The sequence below is a fragment of the Lates calcarifer genome, linkage group LG4 (genome assembly GCF_001640805.2).
Source record: "Lates calcarifer isolate ASB-BC8 linkage group LG4, TLL_Latcal_v3, whole genome shotgun sequence".
NCBI lineage: Eukaryota > Metazoa > Chordata > Actinopteri > Centropomidae > Lates > Lates calcarifer.
This window is the reverse complement of record NC_066836.1, coordinates 3,846,089-3,867,396: the sequence shown is the minus strand read 5'-3', so window position 1 is coordinate 3,867,396 and position 21,308 is coordinate 3,846,089. Positions and strand designations below refer to the sequence as shown.

Here is a 21,308-nt window from a genome sequence, read left to right as displayed (position 1 = left end):
TGCATGTTGAACACCTTCAGTTCACGCTGACGTTTTTTTCTGTTGGCACCTGCGCCGACATCTTGTAGCTCAAACCTGAAAGAAGTGGAGATGTTCTCAAACCACTACAGCGTAAACATGATGTTTTAGAGCTTCTGTCTCACATGACTGCCAGAGGTCAATAAAACCAAACTATGGGGTCGTTTTTGGTTTTTTTATGGGAGGACAATCTCCATTGTTAAGACTGATGTCGTATACCTCAAGCGTGTCTTATCCTTTTACACATTTACAGCTTTCTGCTGTTTTCAAAACACTGTTTTTACAACAAGAGAGGATCACATGAGAGTGACACACGCTGATCACAGCTGTATGTTGTCTCTGTCCATGCAAGACACAAGTTATCTACTTCATGACACACTGAAGGTTTTTTCAGAGCTGTGAAGTGCGGGTTGTGGGGTCGAAACAGTGGCAGACTGGAGATGGAAGTGCTGACTTTTCCCTGCTTTCATGATCTATTATCCATGTGATGGTATGGGACGTCAGTGGGGCTGTGTGGTCCTGTGAGGTGTTGCTGTAAAACTGAAGAATGTAGATTAGAAAGAATGGGATTTATGTCCAAAATTTATGACTGCAGACTGAAAACAAGTGCGTACATGTCCACGTACAGAGACATCTGATGTAGTATAAACAGAATTATATCTATTGTGTCTATTTTGGACTATATCCAGTCCTTAAAGCTCATCCCAGGTACAAAGACATTCATGCTTAGATAAGCACTGACTCTAAGCTGCTGCTTAACTTCCCAAAAAACTCATCTGCAGCGGCTGTAACCACCATCTTCCCGAGTTACCTCGACTGTCTAAGGCGAAGCGTCACTTACTGTAATTCAGCTGCGTTCCTGCGTGTTATTGGTGATGGTTTGTGAAAGCCGAGCCCTGTTCTCCACCAAGAACAACTCGGCCAAAGCCAGAAACCACAGGAGTGCTCTGCTTTAATATCAGCCACGGTGTAATATCGTGATATTAAAACGTAATATGCTGAGACAAATTGCCTCGGGGATGACAGTTTTCCAGAGTAATCTGATCCAGTTTAGACTTGTCCTACTTGTTATTGTGTTGTACATTGTTGCAGTGTGTGCAATAGGCCTGTGTATTCACCTTAACTTACTCTTTATGTGATGTTAGATATCAGGAGAATCCCTTGTGTTGTGAAATTAAGCTTAAAGATAAACATCAATCCAAAGTGTTGGCTTCGAGTGCAGACACCAACCGTCCAGTTCGCAGCCCAGCAGCTCCAGTCGCAGGCCCACGCCCTCGGTGGTGGCTCTCTCCGGGTAGATCCTGACAAAGCGGGTGAGGAGGGGACCCGTGGACCTCAGCTCCGGGGTGTCGTGGTTCTGGTTCCCGATGAATATCTGAGAGGAAAAGAAAAAAGAAACAAATACGTCATGGGCCGAATGTATTTCACTTGAGTTTAACCGGGGCTCGACAGATGCCAGGATGAGTTATGATCGTCTTACGGAGGGTTCGGCGGTGAGTTAAGTGTATCAGCTGGGGAGTTTTTAAGGAGAAGATGTAATGAGAGGCACTGAAATCAGAAAACACACTGTTCTTTGTGGAGTCGACAGAGGTACCTGCAAAAGTCATCAAAGTGCGGAGTTCAAAGACTTTTCTAATGTGCGTTAGAACAACATGTGAGACTGGTTTTGCAATTAAAGTAACATGAATCTTTTAGAACCTGTAGAAAATCTGCTTTTCTTTTTCTGCTGTTTGTTCTCTCCAGCAATTATTGCACAGAACTGAAGAGGCCGTCCATCCACTCTGTGCCTGACATGAATAAAACAAACAATAACATGTACTGTTTGGATTTAAGTCTGCCTCTGATCAGGCATTGTGTCTCTTTGATAAGACGCTGAAACTAAACTGAAAAGGAGGAAACAAAAGCAAGAAGGCAGGAAATCAGAACCAGAGGACCATCCTTTCATATTTCCAACATGGAAGCAGCACACATGAAAATGGTTACTGTCACACTGGGAACCAAGTGGTGGGACACCGAACACAGAAGACACTCCTGCCTGTCTGAACCGCTAAAGTTTCCTCATGCCTGATTTATTAAAGGCTGCAGTGTGGCATTATGGATGGAGCTGTGATGTGACTGTGTGTGAGAGGCAGAGAGAATTTTATTTATTTTTTTGTTTCAGCTACAAAAAGAAGAAATACACTAAAACTGCCTTTTGTCTGCCTCATGTCAAGTGATTATTTTACCTGTTTTTACAAATAAAAGAGGAAAACAGCGCGGCTGTTAACACAATAGAGAGTATAGTTGTTTTGTTGTTGAATTATTTATTGAGTTGTGTACTCTACTGTACTGATGTTTGTTTATGCTCCTTTGAACATGTTAACTTTACGAGGTACAGGACGTTTTTTTTTAATTCTATTTTAGGTGCTTTTTAACATCTGGCCAGAGACAACAGATGAAACTTTGCCTTCCTAACTCCGGCTCATTCACTGTTTGTAAATCTTTAAATGCTCGATTAAAACAATAAACCTGAATTACTTTCTGTACTAAAGTCGACTGTGAGGTTCAGTGTTTTGGCAGTTAGCATCAAAGAAATACCTCTGCAGCATTAGTGCAAGAACTGTGCTAATGTTTTAATTTTAATTTAAAAACACAAATAACAAGCACATTTTCACCAAGGATTTACACACTATGGAGGTTTTTTGTGTCAGTAATTTTAAATAATTTCCTAATAATTTCCCTACATATGTAATTAGGTACTATTTATAGAGAAAACACAGACACTGCTGAGTGGGTATAATTAAAGCGAGTTCATTGTTGATGTATCCTAACCAGTGAACATCAGATAAAGACACAATACAGCACATATGAACAATACCACTTCCAATAAGAAATTAATAATGTCTGAACGAATGATATTTCTGTTGTAATTAGTGCCAATTACCTCCTTTTTATCTATCAGGAAATTACAAACCTTTAGCACAAAGCACTGTAACTCTTTAGTTCACAGGTCAGGTACTTTCTAACTAACTTCCTGCAAACTTATAAAAAATAAGTTGATATTTAGCTGTAAATAATGATGGTGTTTCTACATAATTGGTACTAATTACAATAGTTTCCCAAAGTCTCTATTTCTAAAGAACAGACACAAGTTTGGATTCCTAAAAGTTCGTCCTTCAACATTCTGCTGGTCAAGTGTTTTATGAAACTCAAGCATCTGAGCTCGGTCTCAGGTAAAATAATAAACCAACCGGCCGGTCACTCATCTCCACACACGAGCGCATACATTATGAACAGCATGTTTTTGTGTGTGACTGAGACCATGTGTGTATAAATACGTCTTCCTGACTCGTCTTTTGAAGCGGTTTTATAAAAAGACACAGGAAACAGAGCATGGGAGGAGCTGAGAGAGGAGGGACCAGAGGAGCATCTACATCTCCCCGTCTGCAGTAAATCAGCAGGAGTCTGGTGGCTAACCTCGTCCTCCGCCCTGCCATCTGGAACACATAGAGGAGGATGTTGCACCAACGGGGCCCGGCAAGGAGAGGAAGCCGGGTCTTTAAAGCAATGACATGAATTTCCTCTCGGGGATGAGAATCAAAGTCACTTAAATCGCCAAGAAGGGTTAGAAGCCGAGAAAAAAATCAATTTCTGTTTTCTAATGTCTTTCTTGTGGTCATCTGAATTCTGATGCCGTCTCCATCTTTTGTACAAAGCTCTCATTGTTGAGCTCAGACACTTCCTGTCAATCAAACTGTGCCAGCTGTAGTGATGTCTTCTTTGGATTTTCAGTTGGTGATGTTTGAGTTTCTGTACGTGGAGACTGCTACAAATCTTCCTCTGTTTATTCTAAACGAACCAGAACCGCTCAACCAACGAATACGGTCTCACTTCCACTTTCCCTAACCTTAACCAAGAGCTGCAGGTGCCTAAACATAACCAGACAAAAGTTAATAATGCGTCCGTATGTGACGAGTTGGGAGCTACAACATGTCTGAGTCTAATAATACATACAGAGAAACAGTCTCACTACAAGGTCCATTTAGTGGCTGTTCCGGAGCAATCGGGAAAAGATGTGTGATCTGATAAAAAACCTCCAGAGCAGCTGTTAAATAGACCTTGTGGTGAGATTTTCTCAGCTGCTTGGTTACAGGTCTTTAAAATGGTTTCATCTGTGGAGTATCAAGTGTTTACTATGAGTTACAGAGGACATTTACATAAACAGACAGGTGACAAATTAAAGGAAAATCCTGACAAGCAAGTGGAGAAACAGGTGTATTGAACACCTTACAAAGACATTTAATGTTGGGTTTTTCTTCCGTTTGTCAACCATTTTTCTAAATGTACAAAGTAAAATGACGGACAAAATGACTTTAATCCTGTATATTCACCTATTCAGTCTACTTCAGGTACAGACTGATACTGTAAAGGTGCTATATTAATGCTAAAATACGCTGTTGATGGGGGAATCATAGAGGAATAACATTAGCAGTTTTTTTTACCTGTCAGCAAGTTGATTAGCATAATACAGCTGACTGTGTCCTCGTGTCCTCCAAGTTAATGACACCACAAGAGAATTATGGGACCTCTGATCTGATGTCGAGAAACACTGAAACGTTTGGGAGAACGAGTGAAAGAGCAAATCAGCTGGCAAGAGAAGAAATGAGTAAAAATGTGTGGTGTTGCCTCAGTAATACTGCAATTATTTACCCACCGTGATAACACTGTGACCTTATTTTACTTCATGCTTTTTGTAAAATCCGAGTCCTCTCTCTTCTTTTCTGATCTGTATTTATTTGTCGCATCCTGATATTATTTCCTCCAATGACAACAACTCCTCTAATTCCCCACTGAGCTTTATTTTTCCCTTATGTTAAGGTTTTGTTGAGTGCATCAGACAAAAGCATCCAACACACAGCACAGTCAGAGTTCACATGAATAGCAGTCTATAATTTGGCCGCTAAACATTTCATTCTAGAAGCAGCGTTGCGGCAAGTCGAGCGTCTGTCTGATGGCTTTCATGGAATTACAGATTACAGTAAGAGGAGGTTTATTTCATGCCAACGACCTTTTATCTGTCTTTCGTGTAATTTACTTTCTGTTAATCTGCGTCGGCCTGCATCACCACACCGCCACTGAGCGAGAGAGAGTGAGAGAGAGAGAGAGAGGGAGCGTGAAAAATTGTACGATATAGAAACGGGAGAGAGAGCCAAAAGTGGATGAACTATTTCAGCTGTGCACTTGAGAGTCTTTTATAAGGTTTTTATACCACACATAAACAGAAGTGAATTTAAAGTTGCCTCTGTGTGTTAGTTGGCCCCCAAACTGCCTGTTTTTAAATCTACGTCTTAAAAAACATCTTTATCCTTTGGATTTTAACTCCGAATCAAAGCTGATGTTTGTTTTTTAAACTGTTTTCTTTGTGTTTTTATTCTGTTTATTTGGTCCGCTGTTGACTTGACTTGAATTTTGACAATTATTTTGACAAGTACCAAATCTGAAACACCCACTGTTTTGAACACAACAATCACAAAGTCAAAGACAAACTGACATGAGTCAAATCTGTGTTGGCAGCAGTGGTGGAAAGTAACTAAGTCAATACTATACTTCAGTACAATTTGAGGGACTAGAACTTTACTTGAATTTTTCCATTTGCTGCTACTTTAACTCTGCATCTACTCTCACTGTTGAAGTAGGATTTTGAGTGCATGATGTTCCTTTACTTTTACACACGTCTCTTAGGGATGAGAGACATTTTGACATTACACAGGATTTAATGGATTTCCTCTCTCCTCAAAAAGTGAGAAACAACAGTCAGAGGAAACTTTAACTTACCGTTACTCCTGTAAATGTGACTCTGTGTTTTCAGCAGTAATACATGTGGAATTACAACATGGAGAAACCTGTGACAGCAGTAAAACGCAAACCAAACGTAAACCAACCTTTGGCCTGGTGGTGTTGTCCTCCTTGACAATGGTCCACTCTTCTCCGTCCAGACTGTGGCCCACTTTAAACCTCTTCATGAAGACGTTCCTGTCGCGGTGTTTCCCTCCCTGGATCACCACACCGCTCACCATCTTCTCCTGGCCCAGATCCACCTGCCAGAGAGGACGAGACAGCGAATGTGTCGTTAATGGAACAAAATGACTGAGGGTCGACGTCTTGCCCCTCTAAACTCACCTGCCGCCCGTCATTAAACTATGACAGCTGAGTAGTGAACCCACCTGCAGCCACTCGTTTCTGAAGGGCTGCTTGGTTTGCTGCCCGGTCCAGCCCGACCTCCCCGTCAACAAGCGCGCGTTCTCAGCCACCCAGCCCCGGTCGGCGTAAGACGAGGCGCTGATCTGAGCATCTGAGATCTGACCCGACACCATCCCCAACATCCCCGAACATGGGTAGTCTGCACAAAGAGAGAGAGAGAGAGGGAGAGAAGGGAAGACGGGGAGAAGGAGAACAGAGGATAAGAAACTTTTGAAAGGCATACAGTATGATAAGAAAGGCCACTGCCATCCTTATCTTGTCACTGCTTTAGTCAGCGGTTTTAGTTGATGCCCTCTGGGGGCTGCTGCAGTGTTTAAACTCAAGAGTAGAAACACCAAAGACCCATTTATCATCTGTGGGATGAGTTTGCTTGAAATGAACATGAAACGATGAAGCTTTTTCTGCATGTATGAGGTCTGTAATGACTTCTCATGAGTTGCTGAACTACTCGTCAGCGTGTGCAAACATGAGCAGATTCCAAAATGTTCATGTCCCCTATGAAGATGTGGAACAGTATAATTTGCACTTTCTACTACTCTACCTCTATTTCTGTTACTGTTACTCAAACCAATAATAGCTCTGTGTCAGCTTTCTTAGTGGGTGTTAAGAACAAAAACAGCCTGGTGATAAAAATGCGAAAGGCTGCGTTGGTGGAATCGTGTTGCTTCAGGTACCGGTGAGACAATGAGGTATGATCCAGGAAGTTTGAAGTTTACAGAGTTACAGATCCAAGAATGTGATGATCAGATGGCAGAAAACTGCAAAGCGAGAAGAGACTTTAAAACTCTGAGGAAGTGATAACAACGTAATCTAGTCGTAATGTGTTCTTGCTCAGATTTGACAGGCCAAAGCGTCACTTTGCCAGATGACACTGCGTTACTTTTCTTTTCTTCACCAGCGCTGTCTGCGTCTGCATCAACAGACCAGCATTCAAATGAATGAGGGCCTGCTTTGTTTCACTTTTACTGGACTTCAAGTATCAAGTCAAGTCAGGTAAAGCCAGTTTTCCTTATAAAGCCAAATCTGTACAAACTCAACACTTTCTGGTCTTACACTCTCAATTCGAACGATAGAAAACTCCCCAGACAAAGGTCTGAATGCCTGCAAACACCTCTGCTAAATATACTGCTACAATTGGGAATCTATACATTTCTGCATGTCCTCAGATTTGCAAACAAACACCCTGTCAGAAGTCAAGAGGCAGCTTGTACCAGGATCCTTGGAACATGTCGGAGGGTTCAAAGTCTTGTCTCTCGGGTACTCGACAGCGACGGCCTCGCCTGTTGAAGGAAATGCTACGTGTGACCTCGAGGCTATGATACAATCTGCTGAACGACCGGCCCGGTCCGCTCCGTCGAATGCTGCTGTTTTAGCTGCACAAATATTAGGAAATAAACTGGGATAATTAGTGGATAATTGAGAGACTTCAGCTTGTGTTTTTAGTTTTCTGGGAATAAGCAAACTTAATGAAACGCTGAAATACTTGGAAACAATGGTCTGGTTATTGTGAGCCAAGTTAAATCCATTATCCACAACGAGCTAGATCTAATATCCTGGCTGAAACATTTGTGATCTGAGTGTGACATCTGTATTTGACAAATGCCTCCGGAGTTATGTCTGGCGCTTAACAACAGCTACTGAGGATGTAAATTCCTCCACTATGTGAATTTACGACTCTTTATGGAAAGCCCCAACAGGATTGTCGCTGTGTGTTTCTGTGCTTACGTCTTCCCAGGGATAGAAAAAAAGGGTTAAGAGAGATAGAGAAATGCATTTCATCACTTCTTTAAATTGCACGTTTTAGACTTTATTGATCCGCACAGGAAATTCACAAAGAGAAGGAGTTTGGTTTGGGATTAAATAGAGAATTAAGATTAGATTTAGGTAAAAATAAGTGAATAATAGTTCTGCGTCATGTGCACACCACACACAGTTTCCCAGTTGTGCCATTATATCTCTTGAATCACCTGTCTAGCACTCTACAGCCTGTTCTCCTATGAATAAAAGCCTAATATCTACTTTATGGAGCTCTCCTACTGAGAGTTGCATGTAGCACATCAAGGACTGAGGTTTATATAATGTTAGAGGATGAGTAATGAGGCAGCATGATTTTCCTCTGCTCCTCTATAATGAATAACGGTGTCCTTCTGTGGGAGTTTGCGCTCGCATTGGAAGCAGTGATTATTTTAAATCAACAGAGAGCAGCAGGAGGTTCTCATCCGGCAGCCAAAAAGATGTTGGTTTGATTCACGATGTGAAAAAGTGAGAAAATGTTATTAAAGGGAGAGGATGCAGTCTGAAGAGAAGAGTCGACCAGTGGAAAAAAGAAGGTAAAACTTGTCAGTTGTCAAGGGTTTTTTTGTTTTTGTTTTTCACTCATTTTCCTTCAGAGTTAAAACCTTTAGCATGAAGAGTTAACAGTATTTTGTCCTTAAAAAGATGCATTGAGCATTTGTAAAAGTTAATTCCAGGTTTAAGAAAGTGCATTTGTCTCTGTCTCCAGTGTTCACAGCTGTGAAAGTACAACATGGGTTTAGAAAAGTAGGTTTAATGTTTATAAAACCACTTATCATTTATTAAAGGGGTTCAGGTTAAAGAGAATAAACATAAAAATGTCTCAAAATGATATAACTTTAATGGAGAGTGCTGTGGCACAGGTGGTGTTTACATGCTTTGCTTAGGAAATAAACAAACAAGTGTGGGTGTGAGCAAACGCCTACACAGCATATGTGTGTGTTAAATAAGATTTAGATCACATTAAACCTCAATGATCACTGTGGGGCTGGGAAAGGTAATTAAGAAGAAAATATGGATTCCAGCACTGACAGGACGTTACTGTTAAAACACACATCAACGCGTCAAGAGCTCAAGCTGGGAGTCTGGTCTCTGATCGGTGCGTTCGAGTTAAAGTTCCGAGTGTTTTTGAAAACGTTACCTGACGTTCTGCAGCCGTAGATCTCGAAGCGCATGCAGATGCCTTGCTCCCAGGACATGGGGCGGATGCGGATGTAGCGAGCCAGAGTCTGTTTGGGAAGAAAGGCGCGAAACTCGTCCACTGCGTTGTGGTTCCCCTGAAAGATCTGAAGATAAGACAAGACGGGAAAAAAGAGATTACTGCTTCTGTTGTTACTTCTCCTGCTCCTCCTCAGGCTCCAGTTTACAGCAGTTGTGACTTTGACGTGATTTATTTGAAGCTGGCACGAGTACTTGTACCACGTCTATCAATACGTTGCTTAATGAGAAACTGTGTCAATTTATCTCTTCACCAGTGTCAGTAAGACAACCTCCAGTAGTGTTCCTCCAAAGAAACTGATTGTGATTGTGATGAGGGAAGTGGGATGCAAAGCAGACTTTCAGATTAGGCACTCTGCCAAATGCTGTCAGCCTTGGAAAACATTGATTCAGCTGTCCACACTCTCCTCCCCATTGATGAGGATGCAGAGTTTGTCATTACTCATCAATGTTATGTAGATAAGGGTTGTTACAGTGTAAATGACTCATCATTACCTTCTGCTTCGAGCCCTCCTTCATGGTGACCCAGTCCTCTCCGTTGGAGCTCAGGTCCACCTTGTATGAGCGGACAAAGTAGTGCTTCTTGGTCTCTTTTGAGATCGCTCCCTGAGTCCCGATGGCTGTGACGAATCTGAGAAATCCCAAGTCCACCTGGAAACACAGTAAACACAAGGATGAGTCAGTGGAAAACTTCAGACAGGATTAAAGGCAAGGTACCACAGGGAGTGCATTTACAGTCGTGTGGGGCAAACTGGCAGTGAAGTCAGCTAATGTTAGCTAATGACTGAAATACATATTTAAAAGTAATGACACAGTTCAAATGTTTAGGCAAACATAAAGGATAAACAGTTGAACTATACAGCCAAAAGTTACAGATATATGGTTGGAATATAAAGCCAAACACAATGCCGTAATTGTGTCCGTGAGTTGAGTTGATGTACATTAGGGACAACAGAAAGTTGGGTACGTGCACTGGCCTGGATTTTTAAAGAAGTGGATTTGTGATGGGAAATCCAGATGAACAGCAAATGAGACAAGCTTTTCTAAGTACCGCCAAAAACCACTTAAAGAAAATGAAAGCCTGAAGATGCAAAAGTTCTGAATTTTCAAGCCTGATTTAACCCGAGTCTGCTCGAGCATGAGGTTACGTTTGTCCTAAGCAGATGTTAAAGTGAGAGAGTAAGTGCATCAAGAAGAAGCACATTTTTCTGCAGAAGGAACAATCTTTGGAGATTTCCTCTTGGGCAGTACAAAGATGTAATCTGAAAGTTAAAACCTATTACTTAGTACCAACTTATGAAGATCCAAAATATCATCCTACAAATGCAATAATGTCCTGCGCCATGTTTCACCTGAAGCATGTGGGGAACGTGGAGGCTCAGATCTCATTAATTATACCGTGATCCGTCCATAAGTAGACAGTGAAAAATCAGAGCAGGACGCAGGAGAGATGGGCACGCCACATAACGAAGACCTTTACAGGAACATTATGCAGTCTGTATACTTCACTACTAAACCGCTGACAAGTGTTGTAAGTAATGAGCACTCTCCTCAATCATTTTCTCTTCAAATAGCCACTTAAACCCGGTGAGATGAGGTGTTGACAGATTAAATAGCTTTTTAAAATCCTCTCAGTCATTTTAGTGTCTGTTGCGGCTCATAATACAAGCTGTGAATCCGGTTCTTAAACACTGTAGGTATGGACTGAAACACACTTTTTGCTTTGTTCTGCTTACTGACACTTGATTTTATGCATCTGGTATGTATACTGTGTTTTTTCATTATCAACAGAACAATCTCTTCCCAGAAAAGGAGCATGATGTGATTTAAGTCATGAGTTTAATTCAGGCCATTTGAGTCAGCTATAAACTGAGGTTTGAGCCTCAGGGTGCTGATCCAACAAGGATGTCCAGAGGAGTCTGTTCTCTGAGATACTGAGGAGTGTGTGTGACATCGAACTCATTTAGAGCATACCAGGCAGTGTGTGTGTGTGTGTGTGTGTGTGTGTGTGTGTGTGTGTGGTGGGAACCAATTTTACGGTTGTCCACCCGCATCACTAATGACTAGTGTGTGACCTGTGTGGTGTAAGAGTGTGTGTGTGTGTGTGTGTGTTTGTCACCCTCTAGGTTAAGAGGTTGTGTTAGACCAACAGCAGATTTTGTGAGACTAAGTGTGAGCAAATAAAGACTAAACATACAACATTTCTAACTGAACCAGGGGTGTTAGTTTCCACTGGGGATGGAGACTGAACACACACACACACACACACACACACACACACACACACACACACACGCACACGTCCTCCTCAATTTTAAAAATCTTGTTTTTGGCCCCTCACCACAGTCCAGATGGGACGAGAGAGCACCTGTTATTCTTGATGATATTGATTTTCCTTTATTACCATGCATCAATGATCTTAACGGACAACAGTGAGTACTTTGATGACTTTTTCCCCTGGGTTTTGCCTCCCAGGCAAAAGTCACACATGTAGAACAAATTGAGATGAGACTAGTGCTAAGCTAGGCTAATTAGCTTAGTTTAGGACAAAGTTGGAAAGCAGGGGGAAACTCCTCGCCTAGTTAGCTGTGTGTGTATTTACTCTAATACATTTAGAGATAAACTGGAACAAGGTTTTGTGAACAATAACAGACCACATCGGAAATAAAATGAATAGGTAAAAAAAAAAAGACCACTTGTCACTGGTAAAGAGTTTGCTTCCAACTGCTATCGGTGTTTGTGCTAAGCTAAGCTAACACAGAGATGAAAATGATACTGATACTCCGGTCTTACTGTGGGTAAAATGAACAAGCATTATCATGAGCTAGCTAATGTACCAGTTGGCTCATAATAAGGGACTAAAGTTAACTAACAAAGTGCAACAATTTGAAATGTCCTAACCACGCAGTCTTTAATCAAAACAACAGTTACTTGGAGAAAAGTGATAAATTCAACACAAACTAACGAGGACAAACAAGCTATAAAAAGGTTTCCGTGTCTCACATCTGGAAAATCAATCAGTTGCTCCCCAGCTGCCATTAACTACATGACTGTCTGTGTAGATGAGGAGAGGATATGCACATAAACCAGTGCAGCCCATTGGTTTACAAAGCACAGTTTTGTTTGTGGAAACCTCAGAATGAAAGTAATGAGCTTCATGTTCATGTTTTCCTGCTGATAAATAAGATTTTTAAATCATAAAAACTCGGCAGGCAGAGGTTGTTGATTAGCTGTCACGACTTAAAATAGAGTCCAGGGGCATTCCTCCAGTCTGACTACACGACCAGACCGACTTAACTCACTGTCTCCTGTCTGACTGAGTTTGAAGCGATGAACAAAGTCACCAACAGAGACTCAAATCTTGGGACATACTCCACAGACGTCCTAAAAATGGAAAAGAATTCCTCTTCATAAAACATTCATTTTTAGAAGTAATCTAATTTTGGAGGGGTAACACTGTGTAACTTGTTCTATGTTTTTTTTAAATAAACATGTATGGTCTTCCTTATTTCCCAGTAGTTTCACTTGTTCAAAGAAAATCCTAAAATAAGTAACTTAAAATGAAATTACAGTGACATTATCGCATCTCGTGGCTATACTTTCTCCCCGTTTTCACATGAAATTATGATCTAAGGGCCAAAATAACAGATAAAAAAGACTTGTTCTGATGGCTGAGGCATTTTATCTCACTGCTGCAAAAGCAGCGTCCAGAGACAAGGCTGTTCAACGTGCTTGAAAAGAACAAGATAGAAAAAGATTATTAAAAAGATAGTTATCATCAAAGAGAGGAGCGGTGATAACAGAAAGCCTTACAGTGGTCTTTTTAAAATCAGTACACTGTCCACAAATACTAAAGCTTATCTAAAATTAAGAATACTTCACTAAGACTGTTGCTCTATATATAGTTATCACATCAAGTTCCTCCAAACTGTTTCAAAACATGAAGTGGAATCGATTTATTTTCATAACTGGGCATTAAATGAGGTGACACTTCATTTGACTTCCATCTCACTCCACTTTAACTAAACAAAACTGCTTGTTTGTTGAGTTTGGAGATTATCAGCTGCATACCAAAATACACTTCAGTATGTGGGATGCCTGTGTAATATATGGTGTGTAATTATATTACCATAGAGACGCTGCCGCTGTGATACTGTACATGGGAAGGCACCAGAGGCCATTATTTAACTTCTCCCACTGTTGCTTTTTCAGGAGAGGGGAAGAAAATAGCTTCCCGCAGGTCTGTGTGGGCTCTGAGACTGACAGGGAGACCCCTGGGAAACGAGACTTCGTGGGATCGCTCGCCGGCGTTCCCAGCCTGCGTTCTGATCTAAATTCTCATGAGATGTTAACACACACGCCCCACCCACCCAAACCTCCCCCCTGAACACTACACATACTGTGTCACAAACATGCTGAGCATTGTAAGCTGTGGTGTGAACCTGGATAAACAAGTTGACTTCTGTTGTTCATTACAGCATCAAGAGTTGGGTTAAAAATGTGTTTTAAGTCTTATTATTGGTGGTTTCCAGTCATTTTGGCGTGTGTCTCATCACAGGTTGTGATTTCGGTGTGGACGTGAGTTGTGAGAGTGATTTGTCTGATGTAGACTGTTTAATTTGAAGGGAACACGTTAAAAATCGAAGTTTTAACCCAAAACCTTCTTGCTGCGAGGCGACTGATGAGGCAGTATTTAAATGTAGGACTTAGGTTTTACACATGTGCAGGTGTTGAGGACAAAAAAATGCTCAACGCGAGAGCTTCAAAGTGAGAGAACAATCCGTTTACCTGGGTTTAAATAAAATGTATCTGGTGATGTTGACCCAGTTGAAGCAGGAAAAGCCTCAGCATTTACAGTAATCTAACGGCCAGTCGTCGCAGTCATTACATGTTTTCTATAGGGACCGGTCAAAGCTCCATTCTCCAGACTTCCTCTGTCAAATGACTAAGGCTAATTGTTCTTCCATCTTCTAATTACTCAACACTTGGCAGTGCCTACATTTATGCCACAGAAAATAGTCACACTTAGAGCTTTTTAATGAAGGGAACAAAATGCAGGAAGGGAACATAATTCAGCCTGAGTGTGGCTAAATGAGATTGAACAAAAACACTGCTACTTCCTGCCAAAACAGGATACTGCTCTGACAGTGATAGTAAAAGAAAGAGCCTCAATTACTCAATCCTCATCTGAGGTTTTGGTGTTCACTTAAAAAAAGTTCTGTTCCCTACACATGCAGTGGATAGCACGGAGAGAGAAAAAGTTTTCACAGCATGTACAAGTTTCTTTACTAAGCGAATACTGTGGTTCTCTCTTCAGGACATGTTAGAAAACTGCTCGTCTGACAATGTTTTCACGTCTTTATAAGATTATGTTTGATTGCCATCTCATTTCATTCCATTCATTTAACAGTTAGCTGGTAATTTTGTTTTGCTCCAATCAGTGACGAGTGACGTATTCACCCTGTCCAGCGTCACTTGTCAGTCGACGCAGAAGCTGTGGTAGTAATTTATGAAAGGAGCGATTTGTGGGTTCAACACTGTCCGCGGGTCGTCACAGCGAACAGACGCATGGCTGCAAAACTGTGTATTACAGCTGAACTGTGATCAAAAGTCTCATTTCTGAGGTACTTTCTTTTGCAGATTTCCATCCGAAACAAACAACATACTAATAAAACAGTCCTCTCTCCTAAAAACAAAGTTTATATTCAAGTAATTCACAATAACAAAGAAACTTGATTTTCACAGTGATGGATTACACAGCTCAAACAACAACAAACAATCACTCGTCTGCTGATTGATTGTCATGACTGATGACGTGATTGATTGAAAGTAAAAGCTGTCAGGAAGTGGCTGGAGAAATAGATCCAAGTGTCTAAAATGAATCATGTGTAGGAAGATGATCAGGAAACCTATGGTTTCTGGTTAGAGAGCTGCAAAGGCAGTGGTATGGTCCCTTGCAGAAAAATCACATGGTGATGTTTTTATTTGGAACTTTAACATGATTATGTATCTGCTGAGTGACTTTTATACCCGCAGGCCTCTTAAAATCTCATTACCGAATTTCTAAATGACTCTGGCACTGATGAAAAAGAGGAATTTTTTCTTCATCATTTCCCATATACTTTCTTTTAATAGCCTTGAGGTTCTAAACCAAAATGAGCACAACGCTAATTAGATCTACTTGGTTTTGGGGGCTTTGTTTTCTGTGATGAATGACACAACTCGCATTTCATCACCTTTCTGCTTCTCCTCCCTCCTCGATTAAAAAATCAGATTTATGATTAGCACGGTGCTAAAGACACTGATTTGTGTTGAAGTGTTTCTCGGTTGCTGATATTTCCTGCTGTCGCCTTCCTCCAGAGGTCTGCTCTGGATCACGAGACCCCCTTCACGCTCTCTTGCTCTCTGGAGGATCTTTTGTCTTGCAGCCCCCCCCCACCTCGCACTGGCTTCAACAACACACCTCGCTCACACGAGGCCCAAATGTGTTCTCCAGATGCACAACGCCTGAGCTCTTCCTGGTGGCGTCAAAGAGATCCTGAAGACAAATAGCAGGTCGGCGTCTATAAATACCTGAAGTCAGGAGGGAAGGAAGCCTTTCCTAAGCTTACATCATGGCATTCAATAACAAGTTTACTACAACTTGTAAAGATCCACCTACTGACAAATCCTGGGACACATCTGTACAAATGGAGCTGAATGCAGCAATGAACAAAACAAATTCGTCTTCTTTTTGCATCCGTTTGGATTTTTAGATGAAGTCAGGGTGCATGAATCATGGACTCCTACTTCTCTTTGTTTGCACCGTTCAGTTTTTGAATAATAACTTTAAAAAAAACGACTTCAAACTCTCCTTTTAATGATCTTTTCCCACTGCAAGTATGAATCCGTCTATAATTTTCACATTAAAAGTTACTTTTAAGGCTCATTTTACTTTGCACATTATTTCTTCTTGAGCATTACAGCTAATTCCTCCGTCAATCCTTACTTGGATCGGTTTGCAGATATGGAGGATTTCCAATTTCATTGCAAATATCCAGCACGCTGATGAAATGAGTCACTGCAGTGCAAAATATGATTACAGACGTATCATGAAGCTAGATAATAAGCTCACTGTCTGCCGCCATCCAGATTGCCACCGGGTAACATCACCCTGACAACAATATGAATAGTAACCTGAAAATAGTATCAATAAAATATAAATGCCTTTAAATGAATAATAGAGGTGTTTGCAGTGGAGGAGGCAGGCATGCAAAAATTAACTAAGTCATAATTTTCTTCTCAAGTAAGATGAATGGAGAGCCGTAAGGCAAACCACGCTGTGAGGAGTTGGCCACGCACCACACTTAATCAAATAAAATGGAATATTCTCTTCACAAAAACCACCAGTCATAACTCAAAAGCCTCACAGAGTCTGAGGGCGAGCAACAGCACTGGTTCTGAGGCTATAAATCACTGTGGCAGGGGGACGGTCTGCTGTTTCTTCAGGAGGGACTGCCGACAAAGCTGGAGTTGAACAACAGAACACACATACAGGAATCCGTCCTCCCACCGCACAACGAACCCAGACCCAGCAGCTTCTGGCCTCGGGCTGGAGGAGTGAGCGTGTGACTGAGAGGTCGCCGGTGCAAATCTCATGACTGGTGAGCTGAAGAAGGAGTGCTGCTGTCACCTCCCTCAGCGTCTCCAGTCAGGGTGTCCTGATGAAAAACGCTGGAGCTGGTCAGAGGCCAGCAGCAGAAGCTCTGCACAGCGAGGCACTAATACACAATGTTGCTGAGGAGGCACATCCACGCTCAGCAAACTGCACCTGGTGTTTTACCTCTCCTTTTTTTTTTTTTTTTGCACATTATGAGAAATGAGCAGGCTTTCACTTTTTCCTGTAATTGTAGTGGTTGCTGTAATCAAAAGTGGAGAGTGGAAAAAGTCCAGAGATCTGGGAGGTTTTTCTTTTCAGGGCTCAAATCAAATAAAACCAAGAAGCTTCTGCGCTGAATCTGCATGGAGGGGAGTTAAAGCAGGGACACAAGGGAGGGCTGGAAAAATATGCTTATGCTATGGTTAGACTTTAAACAATGTTTGCTCACTATAAACTGCAAGAGCATTAAAAAGCATGACTGGATTACCAAGCATGCGCAGTGGGCGACTACTTGAGTTTACACTGTGTGTGTCGGTTGGTTTCTGATTATTTGATAAATTGCAAATTTGTTTGGGAATTTGTGCCTGTAAAGCATAACAGGCTATCATCTGAAGTGACACTTATGAAAGGTCCAGTGTTATCTGGGGAGATTTCTTGTAGAGGAGCCAAAATATAGCTGTGTAAAAAAGATGTTTATTATTATATCAGTCGATATTATATTGAAATTGTTTAATCAGATCAGCACAAAATAGCTGAAACATGGCAAACGTGGGGCCTTGCAACAAAACATAAAACAGAGAGTGGACGTGCTGCTCCAGGTTTCCACCTGATAAAACTGATTTTTTTTCTTCTCCACTCTCTAAGTCTGCTCCCTGCTTCCCTCTGTAACGTCCTTGTTCCCTTTCCCTGACCTGAACTTGGCCAATACCACGACCCTCTGACACAGTAATAAAGCAAAAAGCAAATAAATAGACCTGCATACACACTGCTTGTATAAATAAATGGACACCCCTGGTTCCACCCACTGTCTGTGCATTGTTTGCGCACCCTGTATCTACCAGGTACACTGCACACTGCAGATTACATGTTCCACTTTTGCAATATTTTGCCCAGAGGCCCTCAAAAACAAACTGATGCTCCTGTGTTGGATTATTATCTATTATTTATCATTGTCTACTGTAACTGCAGCACAGTGAACCTGGGGCCTCTGGGGCCCCTGAGGGTCTAGACCTACTTTGCCTGGTTGGTTGTCAAGTCTTGCTTGTAGGATTACATACAGTAGTTAAACTGTATAGGCTAATGCACGAGCTCCAAATTGGTCGTCTTTACCTAGTAAGGGAAAAACACCTTGGTGCCAGGAAGTTAAAACAAATAAGGAAGCATTTCAGGAGGAATCCCTCGCAAATTAAATTAACTGTGAGAGCATGAATTCTAAATATTTTATGTGTATTGAAGGGCCTTCAGGTAAATTCAGGCTCTCTCTCCATATGTACAGCCATTAACCTCCACTAAAAGGCTGTGCTTCATATCATTATATCCCAGAGGGCTCAGCTGTGGCCCGGTAGCTAAAAGAAGTCCCCAGACAGACAATAGAGAGCCACTACGGCTAATCCAGCGCTGAGGCCGTCTCTCTGTCTGCTTCCTGTTGTAACCCCCACAGGAAGGAAGTGAGGGCCTGTTCTTACTGCGAGGGGCATTGTGAGTCTTCCTCTATGAGTTCCTGGCCTGGACAATGGGACAGTCCTGGACTCCAGCCGCACTTTGTTACCGATCGAGTTTATCTGGAGGTCTCACCTAGAATCAATTTTTCTTTCTTTCGTTTCTAAACCATCTTCGGAAAAACACTTGTGGTTGTTGTGTGTTGTTTACAAAGCTCAGTTATAGGTGAGCCAGGAGCCCTCACTATCTAAAGTTCAGGTGGCTTTTCATCCCGTCAGGTTTCATGATTTGGCGCCAAGAGGAATCCAAACAAATCAATTTCTAGTTCCGGTAATTTTTCGCTGAACGTGATGGACTGCACTCCTCTTCAGGGGTGTTCAAGAGCACAGGAAAAAACAGCTAAAAGACTGTGTGTCAGACTTTGCTCATCCGAGTCAAAGGCATTCAACTTCAATCGTGAAAACATGTTTTCCCATTTTGTTTCCCTTTACTCAGCTTTTCAGAAGTCATTGCTGCCTATGGTGATAAAAAAACAAAACACAATGCCAACAAATTTGGCCAAAATAATGTATTTAAAATGAGTAGCAACCACATAACAAATCTAAAAACTGAACCAAACTGTAGTAACTGCACGCTGACTTTGATATCTCAAGAAATCACCATCACATTTACAGCAATGTCTGCCACAAACAGTAATCCAACTAGAAAGCTAATGCAGCGGAGCTAAGGCTAGCTGGAAAAACAGCCACAAGCTAGCAAAGCTAACTTTAAAGCAAAAAAATAAAAAATAAAAAATAAACTCCTTACTCCCTTGCTGTCTGGAAAAAAAAATCCATGAATCAATATCTTGGTTATACAGTATTTTAACCAACATAACTAAATGAGGAATTTATGATTAAACGTTAGCTAGCTGGCTAACTCTAGCGCAGTCAATGCAGCAGTAAACTAACATAAAACACAAATGCATATTCTACTAATTACATTTAAAAATAAACTCTGGAATATAACAAACACTTATCGTGTATAACATCTGCATGAATGTGACTATATCTAGATCTGTAAAGCAGATGCAGTCGTCTGTGCTTTTCTCTGACATGTGGACGGAGCCAAACACGACTCGGGCTCAAAATGTAAATGTCCTGAAGCAGGAAACGATATACTCATGAAATTAAACACCGGGCTGCTCCATTTCCACACTGGGTGATTGTGGGTACATCAGATTTCACAATGAAGATGAGAAATGTCAACTGTGCTGGAGAGGCAGATTCTGTTAATAATGCATATTGGCTTATTTTTTTCCTCCCCATTCTGAATCCCTATAACGTGCAGAGAAGTGATACAAATGAGTGAACAATATTCAGACAAGATGTGAGCAAGATCTCAGTGGTATAGTGAAGTTCAAATTGAGGAACACCGTTTCTTCTCGAGTGAATGAGCGTGCGTACAATCTGAGATCAGACTCTAAAATGAGCGCCAATGTGACATATTTTCATTTTTTCCAGCAACTTCAAGAATTCTCCACAGTTAAGTGGCAATATCTCATATGTGCTCAGATGTTTTTGTGCATTTATTCTCATTAAGAGCCTCATTACCAACCTGTATCCACTCCCTGACGGTGTCATCCGAGGGCGTCCACCCGTTCTCCTGGTAGTTGAGGCGGGAGCGTTCGGGAGACCAGTTGGAGTTGTACTGGGAGGAGGCGCTGATCTGGTCTGAAGAAATTTCCCCTGACTCCATACCCAGTGGCTCCATGCAAGCAAAATCTGGCAAAGACAGAAAAAAACCCTCATTAACAAGAGTTTAAAAGTGACATCAGAGCTAAAAGTTGTGTCCAAAATATCGGCAAATGAGGAAGCAATGATGAGATTATTGTTGTGAATCTAGAGCTGCATCATTTCACTGCACATGAATTATGGTCAGGTCTCAAGGGATTTGTTTTTTGGTATCAAAATCATACTAACTGCCCCTTTAATATGATTTTAAAGAGGCTATTTCACAGATAGTTAGCTGGGTGAAGTGAATTTTGGTGTTTTGCTCCCTTCATTTTTGCTGCTAATGGCTGAATTCATCATTCAGCTCTGGAGCCTGGATCCTAAAAGCAACACCTCAAGTTAAAGTCGTAAATCTGTGCAGGAAAAGAGCTCATTTTGTCTCTGACTCAGTGTGATTATTAGAGTGTCACCCAGACATTATAAAGTGTCAGTCCCTGCAGTAAAGGGGTCGTTCAAACAGCTTCTGTGGCGGCTGTTCGGTGACAGTCGCTTTACATTAAAGTTCAGAGCTCAGTTGTCACTCACAATACAGAAACACAAACTCATGCATCTGTAAAATATCCACACATTAACTTCTAACTTGTGAATTTTGTATCTATCTCATGGCTTTTACTAAAACCACCCTAACTAATGACTTTAATCGATTAATCTGTCAGTCACTTTTAAATTCTATCCAATGAATTATTATTTCAGCATTAAAATGCCAATAAGTACTGACAAATGCTGATCACAGCCTCTCAGAGCCTGAGGTGATGTTTTAATATTGACTTTTTTTCCTTCAAACAACAGTTCAAAATCAATAAATAAATACATTTACAATAAAAACAGTTTCTTTATTGTTTCATTTCATTTTTCAAGCAAAAATGCCAAATACTCTCTGGTTTCAGCTTCTCAAATGAGAGGATGCTGCTTCTCTGGCAGCACAGCTTTGGTTTTTAGACGACTGAAAGGACAAAAGCAAATTGAAG

At 41.3% G+C, this 21,308-nt stretch overlaps 1 protein-coding gene across 2 annotated transcripts in view; it reads right to left on the bottom strand.

Annotated features, from left to right (window-relative positions):
* LOC108880953 (neuropilin-1a) overlaps window positions 1-21,308 on the bottom strand; it is a 72,244-nt gene that overhangs the window by 14,386 nt on the left and 36,550 nt on the right. For both annotated transcript variants that reach the window (XM_018672707.2, XM_051069800.1), the window contains exons 6-11: window positions 20,165-20,331; window positions 9,766-9,921; window positions 9,194-9,338; window positions 6,222-6,397; window positions 5,940-6,095; window positions 1,249-1,393 (exon numbers count right to left, since the gene is read on the bottom strand). In XM_018672707.2, coding sequence (XP_018528223.1) covers window positions 1,249-1,393; window positions 5,940-6,095; window positions 6,222-6,397; window positions 9,194-9,338; window positions 9,766-9,921; window positions 20,165-20,331 — 945 coding nt within the window. The remainder of the gene's footprint in view (window positions 1-1,248; window positions 1,394-5,939; window positions 6,096-6,221; window positions 6,398-9,193; window positions 9,339-9,765; window positions 9,922-20,164; window positions 20,332-21,308) is intronic.